This window comes from Euprymna scolopes, chromosome 25 (genome assembly GCF_053919585.1).
Source record: "Euprymna scolopes isolate OS-2025 chromosome 25, ASM5391958v1, whole genome shotgun sequence".
NCBI lineage: Eukaryota > Metazoa > Mollusca > Cephalopoda > Sepiida > Sepiolidae > Euprymna > Euprymna scolopes.
The window spans coordinates 59,528,153-59,547,840 of record NC_136506.1 but is presented as its reverse complement, the minus strand read 5'-3'; the positions used below and the strand labels follow the sequence as shown (position 1 = coordinate 59,547,840).

Genomic DNA, 19,688 nt, shown 5'->3' with positions numbered 1-19,688 from the left:
TGCTGTAGACGAGTAGCCAGTAGGTGTCTGCAAAAATTACTATTTTGAAGACTCTTTCTATGACTCCATGGCTGCACTGTAGCTGTTGGCATCTGAGATGTGTTTAAATATAGTTGGTGGAATTAAGTTGATGAGTAAGTTCAATTTAAGCCTTTTTGATAGAAGTGTTTGTTGGGTTTCACAGACTGCATCAAGGAATATATGGAAAGACCTCTTCCAATGTCACCAGATGTCTGCAGAGTCGGGTTTGCTCGGATCCAGGTCCAGGCGTTCGGGTTTGAGATATTTTCCTTATTAGATTTGTTAGCAGAATAAATTGTTATGGAATAGTAAAGAAATGTGGCTGAGTAGAAAGCAGGCAGACAACAGGAAGACAAGAATAGCTTAAGTAAGCTTTATTTTGATAACAAATCTACATACGTATTTACAACCGTTAGCATCAGTTAACCAATGATTTTGCAAACGTAAAAAAACAAAAGGGCATAAGTCTACGCCAAACAACAAAAGGAAGTGACTGGAGAGTTCCACTAATTCACCACAGTTTACATAATGTTGTTTTTAAAATGTAGTATTATTTTTTAATAACCATTTTTTTATGTATTGAACTGATGACTATTTTAAATTTCATTTTTTTTTTAATTGAAATATTTATTTCTAACAAATTTTCTAAAAATTCAATAAATATTGAATTTGCTCATTTCAAATAAATATTGAACTTGCTTGCTGATCATTTCAACTCAACGGTGTTTTATTTCTTCCAGAATGAGATTGACAAAATCAATACAGTGGAGTACAAGTCAGCTGTTAGATGGGGGATGGTGTTACAACAGATGGTTGAATATTGCCAAGTATGTCGATTTTGTTTCATCTTTTAAAGAAATAACTTAGGGTTATTTTCTTAATGAGCAAAATTTTTTACTGGAACTGTTACTTTTACAGAAAATAACTTTTTGTGAATAATAAAAAAAACTACATAACAAAAAGGAAAAATTTTAAAAAGCGTTATGCTTTTTTAAGAGTTAGGTTAGTCTGAAATGAGATTTCCCCTTTCTCATTGCTATAATCATAAAATGATAAAAGGATATTGAAAACCTACACTTTGTTTATACCAACATTATGATTGCTCCCTCATTGATGAGAACAATCATCAACTGATATCAGCTAAAGAGTGATTGATAAGATGAAGTAATGCAGCTTTTTCACTCATCGAGAAAGATGTAGAAAAATCAGAGAAAAGGCATTGAATATATACAAGGTGTCTGAAACAAATTTGATAAGTTTTTTTGATATTTTTCGATTCATAACCATTAGAAATATTTGCTAGCAGTAAAATGCAATGAATAACTATCTTCATGTACTGTTAGTGCAGCTGAGATCTAGACACCATTGACGACTTGTTCTACAGATTGTGTAAATGGTTCTAAAACGAATTTGAGAATTCTCAGCTTAACTGAATATTTGACTTTGTTGGGGGAGGTTCTTCACTTTGGTAAAGTGGTTCTTTTGGCCTATAGTGGTTAGTTGTTAGTACTTTCAACTCTTACGAGTAGTAGAAAATGCTGAATAGCACTTCTTCAATCTGATACCCATTTCTTGATAATGGGTTCATTGCTTTGCTTGGATCTTGTTGCACCATTTTTTCCCCCCCAAAATTTTTTATTAAATTTCACTGTGCAAACAGTCATAATGCACTGCAATGATCCTTCTTGCTAGTTTGTGTTTTCCTCTCACCATTGCAATTCTCCAGTTTGCATCTCACGGCCTTCAAGAAATCTAAGGAGTACTGAGCTGCTGCTAAGATTTTTAATTTTTGAATTCATTGCAAATCAACACAATGCAGGTTATTCTTTTTTAATATTCCAGTGCTTTCCAATCAACCATCATCTCTGATTCTTAAACCAATAAATCGTACACAAAAATAGTTTTCCATTGCACTTTACTGCTATTAAATATTTCTGATTATTCTGAAATGAAAAACAAAAAACAAATAATCAATTTTCTCACCTTGTATTTAACATATAATGTTATGTCGAATTTTGAAAGTCAGACAAAAATAACATTCAAACTTTGCTAACCAATTTTAATGTGTTATTGTTGTGCCATGCTATTGGCAATATAATATACATTGTTACACTTAATTTATTACTAGCAGGATCTGTGTACCGGCATTGTCCGATGGAAGTATATCTCCCACCCCACCTGTCCAAAAAAAAATTTGAAGTATGGTTGTTGTTTGGCCACGGGTGTCAGTGCCTGACAAATAATAGGCCCACCTATTATGATGTTAGGCACTGACACCCGTGGCCAAAATGAATGTACCCTGGCAATGTATGGATGCATTTTATATATATTTATATATTGAACTGTATATCTTCCAAGTAATAGCATATTTGTTAATATGATTTTTTGCCAAAGAAAAAAAAAGGCAGAATTTCAAGAAAAGAAATCTGTTGAGGAGGCCGAGATCAGTTTAGTATCAGTTCTGATGTTGCAGTTCACCTTTTCTGATCTCGATCAGTGTAGAAGAAATCCTTCTAGACTGAGGCAATATATTTTTGTTCCTATCCAGCGTGCAACGCAACTAAATGGGAGCTAACATTTGTATAGTAGTCACGTGTCAAACTGTAATTTGTAATATGTTTTTTCATTGTCATTGTGACGGCAGTTTGATAAAATGATGAAAAAATAAAGTTTCGCATTTTGATAATTGTTTAATGTTTTAAGCGTATTTTCTATTTTGGCGTAATAATTCATAGAAAATGCAAGTAATCAAGAGTTAACCTTTTCAATTGAATCACATGTTAAATTGTAAGTTTGATTATGTTTTGAAGTCGTCGTTGTCATCGTCGTGCTAAAATATTAAAAAGAATACACTTTCGTAGTTTGTGAATTGTATATATTTTTTGTTGTATTTTGTTTTGCTTTTTTTGTGATGATGAATCCTAATGGTAATGTTGACCGAGTACTTGGGTAATACTTGCTGGTAAGCCAAAAAAAAAAAAGTAAGTGGAAAAATGTTTTATGTAAAAGAAGGAATGCATTCATAAAAGAAAATTGAAAGTAGCTGTTCAGGATTAGTTTTGTGTTGCAATGCATTTTAATGCTTTTATTAGGTTCGAAAAACAATAACTGTTATTGTGTTTTTTTAAACATGGTGACGTTCTCTATGGAAATGTAACAAATTCGTTTATTTTTAGATCGCCAAATTTTGTAATATGATTTTTTGCCCAAAAAAAACAATTTTAAAAAAAGAAATATGTTGGGGAGGTCGAGATCACAGTGTAGTATCTGTTCTTAGTTCATTCATAAAGTACTGAACTGTAAGATAATAATTGATGCTAAATGTGACTTATATACTTTGGTGGATTCTCGTTTTTTGTTGGCAATTTTTTTAAAGTAATTTAATCCATGCAAATTTGCCATAATATTAATTTTTTGTTGCTTCTTTCATTCCTAACAGAACAAATCCAAACGGCATAAGATTTGCTGTAAATAAGTAGTGTTCCTGAGAAACAAAGTTTTTTTATGTATAATAAGAAGAACACGGCCTTGCTGAACAAATGTGTAAATAAACTTACATATTGGATGGGAGTGTAAAAAAAGTAGGAATACAATAAGGTCGAATTGCATGTAACATTGTTGTTGGCAAATTCTTTAACAGAAACCTTTTTTTGTATCATATGCATTGACTGGCAAATAATAAACTAAGTTTGTTTATGTATTTGACAGAGAACTCTTCATCGCAGTCGTAGTGATGTACATATGTGTAAGTAAAGTTACCTAATGTAAGGCAACAAACCCAAAAAAGTGTCACAGGCGAGATATACTAAATGTGTTTGGCGATTTCACTAAGAACAGAAGTTGTGCTGTCTGTAAAGGACGTCCTGAAAGGCCATAGAATATGTTTGTAAGTGACACCATACTAAACGTGTGTTTATAAAGGGGGAGAATTGTTATTCCAGAATATGGGAACAGTCAGAGCTCAGCCAATCGAAATATTCGGAATTTAGGGAGAATGCATTAATTAGGTAGTGTAAAATGGAAAGATTATGTATGTAATAACCAATTAATGGCAGTCCAAGCACAGTAGGGTAAGAAAATGTAGAATAATTTGCCCCAGTCTCAACTGGTAGCAGTAAGAGCACTAAATAATGAGAGAGAAAAATAGGAACTCCTTCCTCTGTAAATGTGGCGATTGTGATGGTGTTTCTTGTAGGATATAATGTACCATTTTATTAGCATGAGTGAATGTGTCAGAAATGGTGGCCATAAGCTACATAAGATAGTGACTATCAGGGTAGATGTATTGAATTTGTATGTGGCATCTGTTGTTGAAAACCTATGCTATTTGAGTCGAGAGGAGAATTTCTGCAATCATTTTCTTATATAGTAGATATTACTTAACCCAGTTCAGATGACTGGTAATATGAAACATTTGTAAATAATCACCTAAAGAAGCAAGGGAAATAACTTATTTTACATTGAAGAATATAATAGGAGCTCTCTATTTTACAACTAAAATTTTATTTCATTTCTGTATAAGTTTAAAAATGTGCAAACAAATAAAAATTAAAAAGTAAAATGACTTCACTGCATTCTGGATAACACCGGGTAGGCCGAACTAATGTGTGTATATATATATAAAGGGCGAATGAACCCTTTTTCGGGGTCAACAGTCAACTAGCACCGTGTGTGTTTGTGTGTATGTATGTGTGTGTGTGTGTTGGAGTGGAAAGGGCTCCCGTAAGCTGTGGTGAAGGCAACCTTTCTAGGATCAGCAAATCTCTGATTTAAAAAACCATAACGCAGGAGACCAGTACCTGGTCTGCAGTTAAACTTGTTGCTGGCTGTCTTCCTCTTGCTTGTTGCTGGATTTTAACATTTTGAACCGAGAGAGAGACTTAGCTGTTGTACAAAGCTAAGACTCTGTAACATCATCTGTGTATAGATACTCCCTCAAGCATTTGTCTATTAAAATGGTCCTGTGGCGATGGAAGTCATTTTTAGGCTCATGGACTTTAAGTGTCTGAGAGAGTGGCACTCGTCTGACAAGACGTTGCAATCATCATATATATATATATATATAACTTGTAATAAGAAAGATAAAAAAAAATTCAAAAACTATAATTAAGCAAAGTTTTTTTTGTTTTTAACAATGATATATATATATATATATATATATATATATATATATATATATATATATATATATAGTTTGTGGAAGAAAACCCCAGCAGAATGCTTGATTATTGAGGAAAATAAAAGCATAGTATGTATTTATATGTATTACAGAAATTCAGAAAAACATCTGTATCATCAGTTTTAAATCCTAACAAGGAGGACCTATAAAAGATTTCTTTACCAGACTCTCTTCAACCTAAGTCTATAACACACGCACACACATATATTATTATTATTATTATTATTATTATTATTATTATTATTCCATGTCTCTGCATAAAATGTTATGAGGAGATATAATATTTTAAGTATCGATTTTCAGTATTTATTTCAGCAGTGCTCAATACATATGTAGAGCTAGGTAGTTGGCTCTTGCAACTCTTATGAGTAGTAGGAAACATCCTCATTCAACACTTTCTTCATAGTTGCCATTCTGATGCTTATGTCTTGGTAAGCGGTTCATTGTCTTACTAGGTATAACAGTCGAAAATTTTAAATTAATACTAGTTGTATTTTGATTACATATTCTGAATCTAACACTTTTTATTTCATCAAAATATCCCAAACCGTTGAATTTTAACAGATTTTTGTTTAATCTTTTTACACGTGCTGAACTTTGTCATTTTTTCGGCCATTTTGAATCCTAACAGAATGCCATATTTGGAGTCCTATATTTGGTAAAATAATGAAATATAGCAGCTGAAAATCAACAGCCTTATTCAATCTGCATCAGAATAATTGAGGATGCAAATGTTCATACTTCTTCAATAATCCCTACCTGAAACATGCAAGTCATCTTGAACAAATCTGACCGGATAATATGAAAATGACCCAAAGCCCATATTTTGAGCCCCCATAAAACCAAGAACAATAGTCATATCAGCCCGATATTTCAAATACCACGAGGAAGTAATACAATGAATACATTTTCATAATTTGTCAAAATGTGATAAAAACTCCCAAATCCGATTAAATGCGATCCGTAGCAAAATAGCCAGAAAATATATACCTATTCGAATACAAACATAAAAGTTCATATTTAGCTATTTTGGGCGAGGGGGGGGGACTCTTTCTATTTATCACATTTAAAAAGGCTAAAGTTTATTTGTTGGTCAGCTGCACACTGATTGTATAATCTTTTTGTTAAAAATCTTTGTTTTTGTTTCAGATAGGGTTCTTTTCTTTTCATGGCTCTGATCTTCTGGGGGAAATTTCATTTTTCAATTTCTGATATTTCTCCTTGATATTTTTGAGATTTTCTTTCATCTGCTTTATAAAACAGTCTTTTTTTTACTATTGTCTCCTTTGCACTGTTTATTTCATGCCACATTCCCTCCATTTGTACATTTTTCCCCCTGCATATTTCCTCAATTATTTTCAGTTTTTCTTGCAAAGTCAGACACATGTTTTTTGAATCCGTAAAGAGGTTTTAGGATTGTCCGGTTTTAAATTTCTTGCTGTTTTGAATATATATCTATTTCATTTGAATGTTCTTGATTTGCATCATGGCAGTGATTTTATTTTTAGGTTTCTCAAAAAAAGGATTCTGTAGGAAAGTTTCTAACTCCAGTTTTCTTTTTTTCCTTCATCAACCTATTATAGATTATCCACATTCTTTTCAAATGCCCCACTAGATCCTTTTTATTAGAACAACCAGGGCATAATTCATTGAACAAACTGAACAATTGAGTTGGACTGAACAGCTTGTAAAGTTCAAGTGACACGCCATTTGTCACTTCAGCAGGTGAAAGTTTACGCCCAAGCATGGGTTCCAAAACAACACTGTGTGTTAATCCTATTTTCTGACAACTTTCACCTGAAAAGAGAAATGCAATTTTTACTGTGTATTCAATCATACATTTTTTGAGGAACTTCAAATATCCATGCCAAATTTACAGTACTTACCTATGAAGTCTATATTGATGACATTCTTGTAGAATGCTGGATGATCTGTTGTTGAGCAAGCCTGAACTTGCATTAAAATTCTCTCGACTAAGGTTTTCCACTTATCGGTAGGATAAACTGGGAACAATTTTTGAAGCCAGGTTATAGCGGTAGCCTATGATTCCTCATATTTTTCCTTCAAGAAATAAACTTGAAGAATAATTTTATTGGAACATTCCACTTTAGGTAATGACATCCTTCTCCCACGTTCTTTTGCCATGAAACATTGTAAATGGTTTGTACATCATCTTCTCGAAAAACAAAATTAAAAGAAATCCATTATTTCTCACATTCTGTCAAGGTAATACTTGGATAACTGCTCCATCAATTATGCCCTATATTTTCTTATCAGTTTCAATATTTTTATAGTAGCAAGAAATGATCATATGTATACATGCCCCTAATTTACAGAAAAATATCATATATTCATTTAGTACTGCCTTCCGACGTCAGATTGACAAACAATAAGCATGTTATTGTTATTTAATAGAAAAACAAACCAAAAAAGCAATGTTTTATACCCACTGTGCCCCAGAAAATTGCATTGGGGGAGGGAGGTGTCTTTGGTTGAACTCCCTATCGTAAATCTTGATACCCTGCATCACTACAGAACATTATGCTGCTAATAATGTTATAAATCTCTGCAACTGTATTCAGGTGCTAGCCTAAGTAGTATTAAAAAATAGTGTAAGTGGTGTATTGTGTAAATATTTTGATCACAAAAAAATTTTTGAAAAATAATAATAAAAAAAAAAAGTTTGGAAAAGCGGAATATCCATAGTAGGTGAAGAAAATGTTAGTATAGTTATTCATAACACAAATACCGTTTTCAAAAAGAGACAAAATTGAGTTAATCAATGACTGTAAATAAACAGTACAGTAACATGTGAATTCACCATGATGGCAGCTTTCTCGCATAACTGATTTGTGACAAAAATCTTCATTTAACAAAATATACCTGGGAAATATGACATATAATCTTACATAAAATTAATATCAATGTCTTATCGTAATATAACGATAGGACATTAATATTAATTTTATGTAAGATTATATGTCATTTCAGATGAATACTGCGCCAAGAACATACTTTTTCAGGCAACATTTCAACGTAAACAATGATGGCATGCGATGAATAAAACTATTCACGAACGATCGAATATCTTTTTCGTATGACCAATTTAAAACATTCAAAATATACATATATCTTATATAGAATGTGTTAAAATAAAGCTTGACCTATTTTTCGATATATTTCGTTCATAGACGTCATGCTGACGGAGTATTAGTTGGCTGTGCTAGGATAAAAAAATTCAGTTATCAAGATTGACACGTTGATTTTAAATGCACGTGGTGGCTATAATTAAAGTCATTTTCATCGTAAATGCGTTGTAGTTTCGAATTATATTTTATTTTAGTTTTATAGATTATTGAATGATCTTTATATATATATATATATATATATATATATATATATATATATATAATGTGCCATTACTTTATTTTTATTAGATTTTTTAAAATTATTCAATCAAACTTTTCATTTGTATTTTTCATAAACTTCAAATAAATATTTTCGGACAAAACAATATGGAAATAAAACAGAAAATGACAGCTTTCGAATTAACTCATTGGTTCTCATATAAAATACATGCAACCGTGCGAAAATGAAGAAATTTAATAAGGTGTAAAAACAGCTTCCGAAATTTCATTAACAAAATGGCCTGTTATTTAAACTGTAAATGTTACTCACGCATTATCATACACATAAAAATAAATTGCACAGACTTAAAGTACATAGAATAAGCTTTTATTTGATATGCATTTTATTTTGGTTAACATTATAAAAAATAATAATAGAGCGATTTAAAAACGACTTTTTTTTTTACGTTTTGCAAGGATTTTCAGTGGATAGCAGGCTGCTGGTGACATAGCTGATCTTGCTGAGTTTTGATAATGACTAATGGATGAAAACGAAAACAAACTCCTTTGATTTGGCCAGGAGTGTCCTGGACTCTGCAGAGGCGTCAGATCTTTTGAGATTATTTATTTTATATATGCCCTCACAAATATATTTGATAATACAGATATTAGTCTATATAAAGATTGTTAATGTCCCATCCTAGTTACCCTGCCCAAGGATAGACTGATGATCTCTCCTTGTATTGGAGGAGGGCTGCCAGGGGCGGAAGAGAGAGAGACAGTTCAGTACTTCACTTTGAGACAAGTCGCACGCATTTGTACTCTGAATAAACATCTCCCATTTACCACATCATCGTCTGGGCATTATTTATTTCACTTTAACAGAGATGATAGAGTAGTTCTAACAAGGTCAAGGGAGAAAACTTTAAGAAAATTATGCACATGGAAATGAAAGAATTAGGTCTAAGAGTAACCATATTGACTAACATAAAAACAACTGAATTTTAGATGTTACTTAAATGAAAATTCTTACAAGTGATGTTTAAAGGATAATGTCAGTCCATATATATATATATATATATATATATATATATATAAGCGAAATTGTGTCTTAGTGTGTGTGTGTGTGTGCCTTTTTGTGTATGTTCGCCAAAGGCTTTTTTCAACGGGCTTCTCCGACTTAAGAATGGGGTTGTGGCTATTTTTAATTTACCTGACTTTTACGCGCTATTTTCAAGATATTTTTCGATTGCCACGTCTTCGTTACGCTTTTCAGTATAAAAAAGCGAATGACAGAAATTGGCTTGCAGCACAAAATTAGGTCAAACATCACGTGACTTACCTTTTTCGCACCTGCCAATTTCACTTTATAAATGTTAACTTAAGACACTTATCACCTCATGGCCGAGATGGTTATGTCGCAGGGTAATGCTAATAATTAGAGATAACAATGCTAATCAATAGAAATAAAAATGCTAATATATTAAAAATAAGAATGCTAATTAATAAAAATAAAAATGCTAATAATTAAAAATAAATATGCTAATAATTAAAAACAAAAATGCTAATAATTAAAAATAAAAATGCTAATAATTAAAAATAAAAATGCTAATAATAAAAATGCTAATAATTAAAAATAAGAATGCAAATTAATTAAAAATAAACATGCTAATAATTAAAAATAAATATGCTAATAATAAAAAAAAAATGCTAATAATTAAAAATAAAAATGCTAATAATAAAAATAAAAATGCTAATAATTAAACATAAGAATGCTAATTAATTAAACATAAAAATGCTAATAATTAAAAATAAATATGATAATAATCAAAAATAAAAATGCTAATAATTAAAAATACAAATGCTAATAATAAAAATTAAAATGCTAATCAATAGAAAAAAAAATGCTAATAATCAAAAATAAAAATGCTAATAATAAAAATAAAAATGCTTATAATTAGAAATTCAAATGCTAATAATTAAAAATAAAAATGCTAATAATTAAAAATAAAAATGCTAATAATTAGAAATATAAATGCTAATAATTAGAAATAAAAATGCTAATAAATAGAAATAAAAATGCAAAAAATTAGAAAGAACAAGGGTAATAAATACAAAATAAAAATGCTAACAATTAGATCCAAAAATGCTAACAATTAAAAACAAAAATGCTAATAATTAAAAATAAAAATGCTAATAATTAAATACAAAAGTGCTAATAATTAAATACAAAAATGCTAATAAATAAAAACAAAAATGCTTATAATTAAACATAAAAATGGTTATTATAAAAATAAAAATTATAATTAGAAAAAAAGATGTCAATATATAGAAACAAAACTGCTAATAATTAAAAATAAAAATGCTAATAAATAGAAATAAAAATGCTAATGAATAGAAATAAAAATGCTAATAAATAGAAATAAAAATGCTAATAATTAAAAATAAAAATGCTAATAAATAAAAATAAAAATGCTAATAAATAGAAATAAAAATGCTAATGAATAGAAATAAAAATGCTAATAATTAGAAATAAAAATGCTAATAATTAAAAATACACATGCTATCAATAAAAAATACAAATGCTAATCAATAAAAATAAAAATGCTAATAAATAAAAATAAAAATGCTAATAAATAGAAATAAAAATGCTAATAAATAGAAATAAAAATGTTAATTAATAGAAATAAAAATGCTAATAAATAGAAATAAAAATGCTAATAAATAGAAATAAAAATGCTAAAAAATAGAAATAAAAATGTTAATAAATAGAGATAAAAATGCTAATAAATAGAAAAAAAAATGCTAATAAATAAACATAAAAATGCTAATAAATAAAAATAAAAATGCTAATAAATAGAAAACAAATGCTAAAAAATAAAAATAAAAATGCTAATAAATAGAAATAAAAATGCTAATAAATAGAAATAAAAATGCTAATAAATAGAAATAAAATGCTAATAAATAAAAATAAAAATGCTAATAAATAGAAATAAAAATGCTAAAAACTAGAAATACAAATGCTAATAAATAGAAATAAAAATGCTAATACATAGAAATAAAAATGCTAATCAATAGAAATAAAAATGCTAATAAATAGAAATAAAATGCTAATAAATAAAAATAAAAATGCTAATAAATAGAAATAAAAATGCTAAAAACTAGAAATACAAATGCTAATAAATAGAAATAAAAATGCTAATAAATAGAAACAAAAATGCTAATAAATAGAAATAAAAATGCTAATAAAAAGAAATAGAAATGCTAATCAATAAAAATAAAAATGCTAATAAATAAAAATAAAAATGCTAATAAATAAAAATAAAAATGCTAATACATAGAAATAAAAATGGTAATAAATAGAAATATAAATGCTAATCAGTAAAAATAAAAATGCTAATCAATAAAAATAACAATGCTAATCAATAAAAATAAAAATGCTAATAAATAGAAATATAAATGCTAATCAATAAAAATAAAAATGCTAATCAATAAAAATAAAAATGCTAATAAATAAAAATGCTAATCAATAAAAATAAAAATGCTAATAAATAGAAAAACATATGCTAATAAATAGAAATAAAAATATTAATAAAAAAACATGCTAATAAGTAGAAATAAAAATGCTAATAAATAGAAATAAAAATGATAATCAATAAAAATAAAAATGCTAATAAAAATAAAAATGCTAATAAATAGAAATAAAAATGCTAATAAATAGAAATAAAAATGCTAATAATTACAAATAAAAATGCTAATAAATAGAAATTAAAAATGCTAATCAATAAAAATAAAAATGCTAATAAATAGAAATAAAAATGCTAATAAATAGAAATAAAAATGCTAATCAATAAAAATAAAAATGCTAATAAATAAAAATAAAAATGCTAATAAATAGAAAAAAAATGCTTAAAAATAAAAATAAAAATGCTAATAAATAGAAATAAAAATGCTAATAAATAGAAATAAAAATGCTAATAAATAGAAATACAAATGCTAATAAATAAAAATAAAAATGCTAATCAATAAAAATAAAAATGCTAATAAATAAATATAAAAATGCTAATAAATAGAAATAAAAATGCTAATAATTAAAAATAAAAATGCTAATAAATAGAAATAAAAATGCTAATAAATAAAAATAAACATGCTAATAAATAGAAATAAAAATGTAAATAAATAGAAATAAAAATGCTAATAAATAAAAATAAAAATGCTAATTAATAGAAATAAAAATGCTAATCAATACAAATAAAAATGCTAATAAATAGAAATAAAAATGCTAATACATAGAAAAAAAATGCTAATAAATAAAAATAAAAATGCTAATAAATAAAAATACAAATGCTAATAAATATAAATAAAAATGCTAATCAATAAAAATAAAAATGCTAATAAATAAAAATAACAATGCTAATAAATAAAAATAAAAATGCTAATAAATAGAAATCAAAATGCTAATAAATAGAAAAAAAATGCTAAAAAATTAAAATAAAAATGCTAATCAATAGAAATAAAAATGCTAATCAATAGAAATAAAAATGCTAATCAATAGAAATAAAAATGCTAATAAGTAGAAATAAAAATGCTAATAAATAGAAATAAAAATGCTAATAAATAGAAATAAAAATGCTAATAAATAGAAATAAAAATGCTTATAAATAAAAAAAAATGCTAATAAATAAAAAAAATGCTAATAAATAAAAATAAAAATGCTAATAAATAGAAATAAAAATGGTAATAAATATAAATATAAATGCTAATCAATAAAAATAAAAATGCTAATCAATAAAAATAAAAATGCTAATAAATAAAAATGCTAATCAATAAAAATAAAAATGCTAATAAATAGAAAAACATATGCTAATAAATAGAAATCAAAATGCTAATAAAAAAAATGCTAATAAGTAGAAATAAAAATGCTAATAAATAGAAATAAAAATGCTAATAAATAGAAATAAAAATGCTAATAAATAAAAATAAAAATGCTAATAAATAGAAATAGAAATGCTAATCAATAAAAATAAAAATGCTAATAAATGAAAATAAAAATGCTAATAAATAAAAATAAAAATGCTAATAAATAGAAATAAAAATGCTAATAAATAAAAATAAAAATGCTAATAAATAGAAATAAAAATGCTAATAAATAGAAATAGAAATGCTAATCAATAAAAAAAAAAATGCTAATAAATAAAAATAAAAATGCTAATAAATAAAAATAAAAATTGCATAATAAATAGAAATAAACATGCTAATAAATAGAAATAAACATGCTAATAAATAGAAATAAAAATGCTAATAAATAAAAATAAAAATGCTAATACATAGAAAAAAAATGCTAGTAAATAGAAATAAAAATGCTAATAAATAGAAATAAAAATGCTAAGAAATAAAAATAAAAATGCTAATAAATAGAAATAAAAATGCTAATAAATAGAAATAAAAATGCTTATAAATAAAAATAAAAATGCTAATAAATAAAAATAAAAATGCTAATACATAGAAATAAAAATGGTAATAAATATAAATATAAATGCTAATCAGTAAAAATAAAAATGCTAATCAATAAAAATAACAATGCTAATCAATAAAAATAAAAATGCTAATAAATAGAAATATAAATGCTAATCAATAAAAATAAAAATGCTAATCAATAAAAATAAAAATGCTAATAAATAAAAATGCTAATCAATAAAAATAAAAATGCTAATAAATAGAAAAACATATGCTAATAAATAGAAATAAAAATATTAATAAAAAAACATGCTAATAAGTAGAAATAAAAATGCTAATAAATAGAAATAAAAATGATAATCAATAAAAATAAAAATGCTAATAAAAATAAAAATGCTAATAAATAGAAATAAAAATGCTAATAAATAGAAAAAAAATGCTTAAAAATAAAAATAAAAATGCTAATAAATAGAAATAAAAATGCTAATAAATAGAAATACAAATGCTAATAAATAAAAATAAAAATGCTAATCAATAAAAATAAAAATGCTAATAAATAAATATAAAAATGCTAATAAATAGAAATAAAAATGCTAATAATTGAAAATAAAAATGCTAATAAATAGAAATAAAAATGCTAATAAATAAAAATAAAAATGCTAATAAATAGAAATAAAAATGTAAATAAATAGAAATAAAAATGCTAATAAATAGAAATACAAATGCTAATTAATAGAAATAAAAATGCTAATCAATACAAATAAAAATGCTAATAAATAGAAATAAAAATGCTAATACATAGAAAAAAAAATGCTAATAAATAAAAATAAAAATGCTAATAAATAAAAATACAAATGCTAATAAATAGAAATAAAAATGCTAATCAATAAAAATAAAAATGCTAATAAATAAAAATAACAATGCTAATAAATAAAAATAAAAATGCTAATAAATAGAAATCAAAATGCTAATAAATAGAAAAAAAAATGCTAAAAAATTAAAATAAAAATGCTAATCAATAGAAATAAAAATGCTAATCAATAGAAATAAAAATGCTAATAAATAGAAATAAAAATGCTAATAAATAGAAATAAAAATGCTAATAAATAAAAAAAATGCTAATAAATAAAAATAAAAATGCTAATAAATAGAAATAAAAATGTAAATAAATAGAAATATAAATGCTAATCAATAAAAATAAAAATGCTAATCAATAAAAATAAAAATGCTAATAAATAAAAATGCTAATCAATCAAAATAAAAATGCTAATAAATAGAAAAACATATGCTAATAAATAGAAATCAAAATGCTAATAAAAAAAAATGCTAATAAGTAGAAATAAAAATGCTAATAAATAGAAATAAAAATGCTAATAAATAGAAATAAAAATGATAAGAAGTAGAAATAAAAATGATAAGAAGTAGAAATAAAAATGCTAATAAATAGAAATAAAAATGCTAATAAATAGAAATAAAAATGCTAATAAATAAAAAAAAAATGCTAATAAATAAAAAAAAATGCTAATAAAGAAAAATAAAAATGCTAATAAATAGAAATAAAAATGGTAATAAATATAAATATAAATCCTAATCAATAAAAATAAAAATGCTAATCAATAAAAATTAAAATGCTAATAAATAAAAATGCTAATCAATAAAAAAAAATGCTAATAAATAGAATAAAATATGCTAATAAATAGAAATAAAAATGCTAATAAATAAAAATACAAATGCTAAATAAAAATAAAAATGCTAATAAATAGAAATCAAAATGCTAATAAATAGAAATAAAAATGCTAATAAATAAAAAAAAAATGCTAATAAATAAAAAAAAATGCTAATAAATAAAAATAAAAATGCTAATAAATAGAAATAAAAATGGTAATAAATATAAATATAAATGCTAATCAATAAAAATAAAAATGCTAATCAATAAAAATAAAAATGCTAATAAATAAAAATGCTAATCAATACAAAAAAAATGCTAATAAATAGAAAAAAATATGCTAATAAATAGAAATAAAAATGCTAATAAATAAAAATACAAATGCTAAATAAAAATAAAAATGCTAATAAATAGAAATAAAAATGCTAATAAATAGAAATAAAAATGCTAATCAATACAAATAAAAATGCTAATAAATAGAAATAAAAATGCTAATACATAGAAATAAAAATGCTAATAAATAAAAATAAAAATGCTACTAAATAAAAATAAAAATGCTAATAAATAGAAATAAAAATGCTAATCAATAAAAATAAAAATGCTAATCAATAAAAATAAAAATGCTAATAAATAAAAATAACAATGCTAATAAATTAAAATAAAAATGCTAATAAATAGAAATACAAATGCTAATCAATAAAAATAAAAATGCTAATAAAAAGAAAAAAAATGCTAATCAATAAAAATGAAAATACTAATAAATAGAAATAAAAATGCTAATAAATAGAAATAAAAATGCTAAGAATAAAAAAAATGCTAATAAATAAAAATAAAAATGCTAATAAATAGAAATAAAAATGCTAATCAATAGAAATATAAATGCTAATCAATAAAAATAAAAATGCTAATCAATAAAAATAAAAATGCTAATAAATAAAAATGCTAATCAATAAAAATAAAAATGCTAATAAATAAAAATGCTAATCAATAAAAATAAAAATGCTAATAAATAGAAAAACATATGCTAATAAATAGAAATCAAAATGCTAATAAAAAAAAATGCTAATAAGTAGAAATAAAAATGCTAATAAATAGAAATAAAAATTATAATCAATAAAAATAAAAATGCTAATAAATAAAAATAAAAATGCTAATCAATAAAAATAAAAATGCTAATAAATTAAAATAAAAATGATAATCAATAGAAATAAAAATGCTAATAAATAAAAATAAAAATGCTAATAAATAGAAATAAAAATGTTAATAATAACAAATAAAAATGCTAATAAATAAAAATAAAAATGCTAATCAATAAAAATAAAAATGCTAATAAATAGAAATAAAAATGCTAATCAATAAAAATAAAAATGCTAATAAATAGAAATAAAATGCTAATAAATAGAAATAAAAATGCTAATAAATAGAAATAAAAATGCTAATAAATAGAAATACAAATGCTAATAAATAAAAATAAAAATGCTAATCAATAAAAATACAAATGCCAATAAATAAAAATAAAAATGCTAATAAATAGAAATAAAATGCTAATAAATAGAAAAAAATGCTAAAAAATTAAAATAAAAATGCTAATAAATAGAAATAAAAATGCTAATAAATAGAAATAAAAATGCTAATAAATAGAAATAAAAATGCTAATAAATAAAAAAAATGCTAATAAATAAAAATAAAAATGCTAATAAATAGAAATAAAAATGCTAATAAATAGAAATATAAATGCTAATCAATAAAAATAAAAATGCTAATCAATAAAAATGAAAATGCTAATAAATAGAAAAACATATGCTAATAAATAGAAATCAAAATGCTAATAAAAAAATGCTAATAAGTAGAAATAAAAATGCTAATAAATAGAAATAAAAATTATAATCAATAAAAATATAAATGCTAATCAATAAAAATAAAAATGCTAATCAATATAAATAAAAATGCTAATAAATAGAAATAAAAATGCTAATAAATCGAAATAAAAATGATAATCAATAAAAATAAAAATGCTAATAAATAGAAATCAAAATGCTAATAAATAGAAAAAAAAGCTAAAAAATTAAAAAAAAAATGCTAATAAATAGAAATAAAAATGCTAATAAATAGAAATAAAAATGCTAATAAATAAAAAAAATGCTAATAAATAAAAATAAAAATGCTAATAAATAGAAATAAAAATGCTAATAAATAGAAATATAAATGCTAATCAATAAAAATAAAAATGCTAATCAATAAAAATAAAAATGCTAATAAATAAAAATGCTAATCAATCAAAATAAAAATGCTAATAAATAGAAAAACATATGCTAATAAATAGAAATCAAAATGCTAATAAAAAAAAATGCTAATAAGTAGAAATAAAAATGCTAATAAATAGAAATAAACATGCTAATAAATAGAAATAAAAATGCTAAGAAGTAGAAATAAAAATACTAATAAATAGAAATAAAAATGCTAATAAATAGAAATAAAAATGCTAATAAATAAAAAAAAAATGCTAATAAATAAAAAAAAATGCTAATAAATAAAAATAAAAATGCTAATAAATAGAAATAAAAATGGTAATAAATATAAATATAAATGCTAATCAATAAAAATAAAAATGCTAATCAATAAAAATAAAAATGCTAATAAATAAAAATGCTAATCAATACAAAAAAAATGCTAATAAATAGAAAAAAATATGCTAATAAATAGAAATAAAAATGCTAATAAATAAAAATACAAATGCTAAATAAAAATAAAAATGCTAATAAATAGAAATAAAAATGCTAATAAATAGAAATAAAAATGCTAATCAATACAAATAAAAATGCTAATAAATAGAAATAAAAATGCTAATACATAGAAATAAAAATGCTAATAAATAAAAATAAAAATGCTAATAAATAAAAATAAAAATGCTAATAAATAGAAATAAAAATGCTAATCAATAAAAATAAAAATGCTAATCAATAAAAATAAAAATGCTAATAAATAAAAATAACAATGCTAATAAATTAAAATAAAAATGCTAATAAATAGAAATACAAATGCTAATAAATAAAAATAAAAATGCTAATAAAAAGAAAAAAAATGCTAATCAATAAAAATGAAAATACTAATAAATAGAAATAAAAATGCTAATAAATAGAAATAAAAATGCTAAGAATAAAAAAAATGCTAATAAATAAAAATAAAAATGCTAATAAATAGAAATAAAAATGCTAATCAATAGAAATATAAATGCTAATCAATAAAAATAAAAATGCTAATCAATAAAAATAAAAATGCTAATCAATAAAAATAAAAATGCTAATAAATAAAAATGCTAATCAATAAAAATAAAAATGCTAATAAATAAAAATGCTAATCAATAAAAATAAAAATGCTAATAAATAGAAAAACATATGCTAATTAATAGAAATCAAAATGCTAATAAAAAAAAAAATGCTAATAAGTAGAAATAAAAATGCTAATAAATAGAAATAAAAATGATAATCAATAAAAATAAAAATGCTAATAAATAAAAATAAAAATGATAATCAATAAAAATAAAAATGCTAATAAATTAAAATAAAAATGATAATCAATAGAAATAAAAATGCTAATAAATAAAAATAAAAATGCTAATAAATAGAAATAAAAATGTTAATAATAACAAATAAAAATGCTAATAAATAGAAATTAAAATGCTAATCAATAAAAATAAAAATGCTAATAAATAGAAATAAAAATGCTAATCAATAAAAATAAAAATGCTAATAAATAGAAATCAAAATGCTAATAAATAGAAATAAAAATGCTAATAAATAGAAATAAAAATGCTAATAAATAGAAATACAAATGCTAATAAATAAAAATAAAAATGCTAATCAATAAAAATAAAAATGCCAATAAATAAAAATAAACATGCTAATAAATAGAAATCAAAATGCTAATAAATAGAAAAAAAATGCTAAAAAATTAAAATAAAAATGCTAATAAATAGAAATAAAAATGCTAATAAATAGAAATAAAAATGCTAATAAAT

General features: G+C 23.0%; 1 protein-coding gene across 1 annotated transcript in view; it reads left to right on the top strand.

The window, feature by feature from the left end:
* LOC145247370 (5'-nucleotidase domain-containing protein 3-like) overlaps positions 1 to 19,688 on the top strand; it is a 293,359-nt gene that overhangs the window by 180,082 nt on the left and 93,589 nt on the right. The window contains exon 14 of the mRNA XM_080109050.1: positions 762 to 848. Within this exon, the coding sequence (XP_079965176.1) occupies positions 762 to 848 (87 nt within the window). The remainder of the gene's footprint in view (positions 1 to 761; positions 849 to 19,688) is intronic.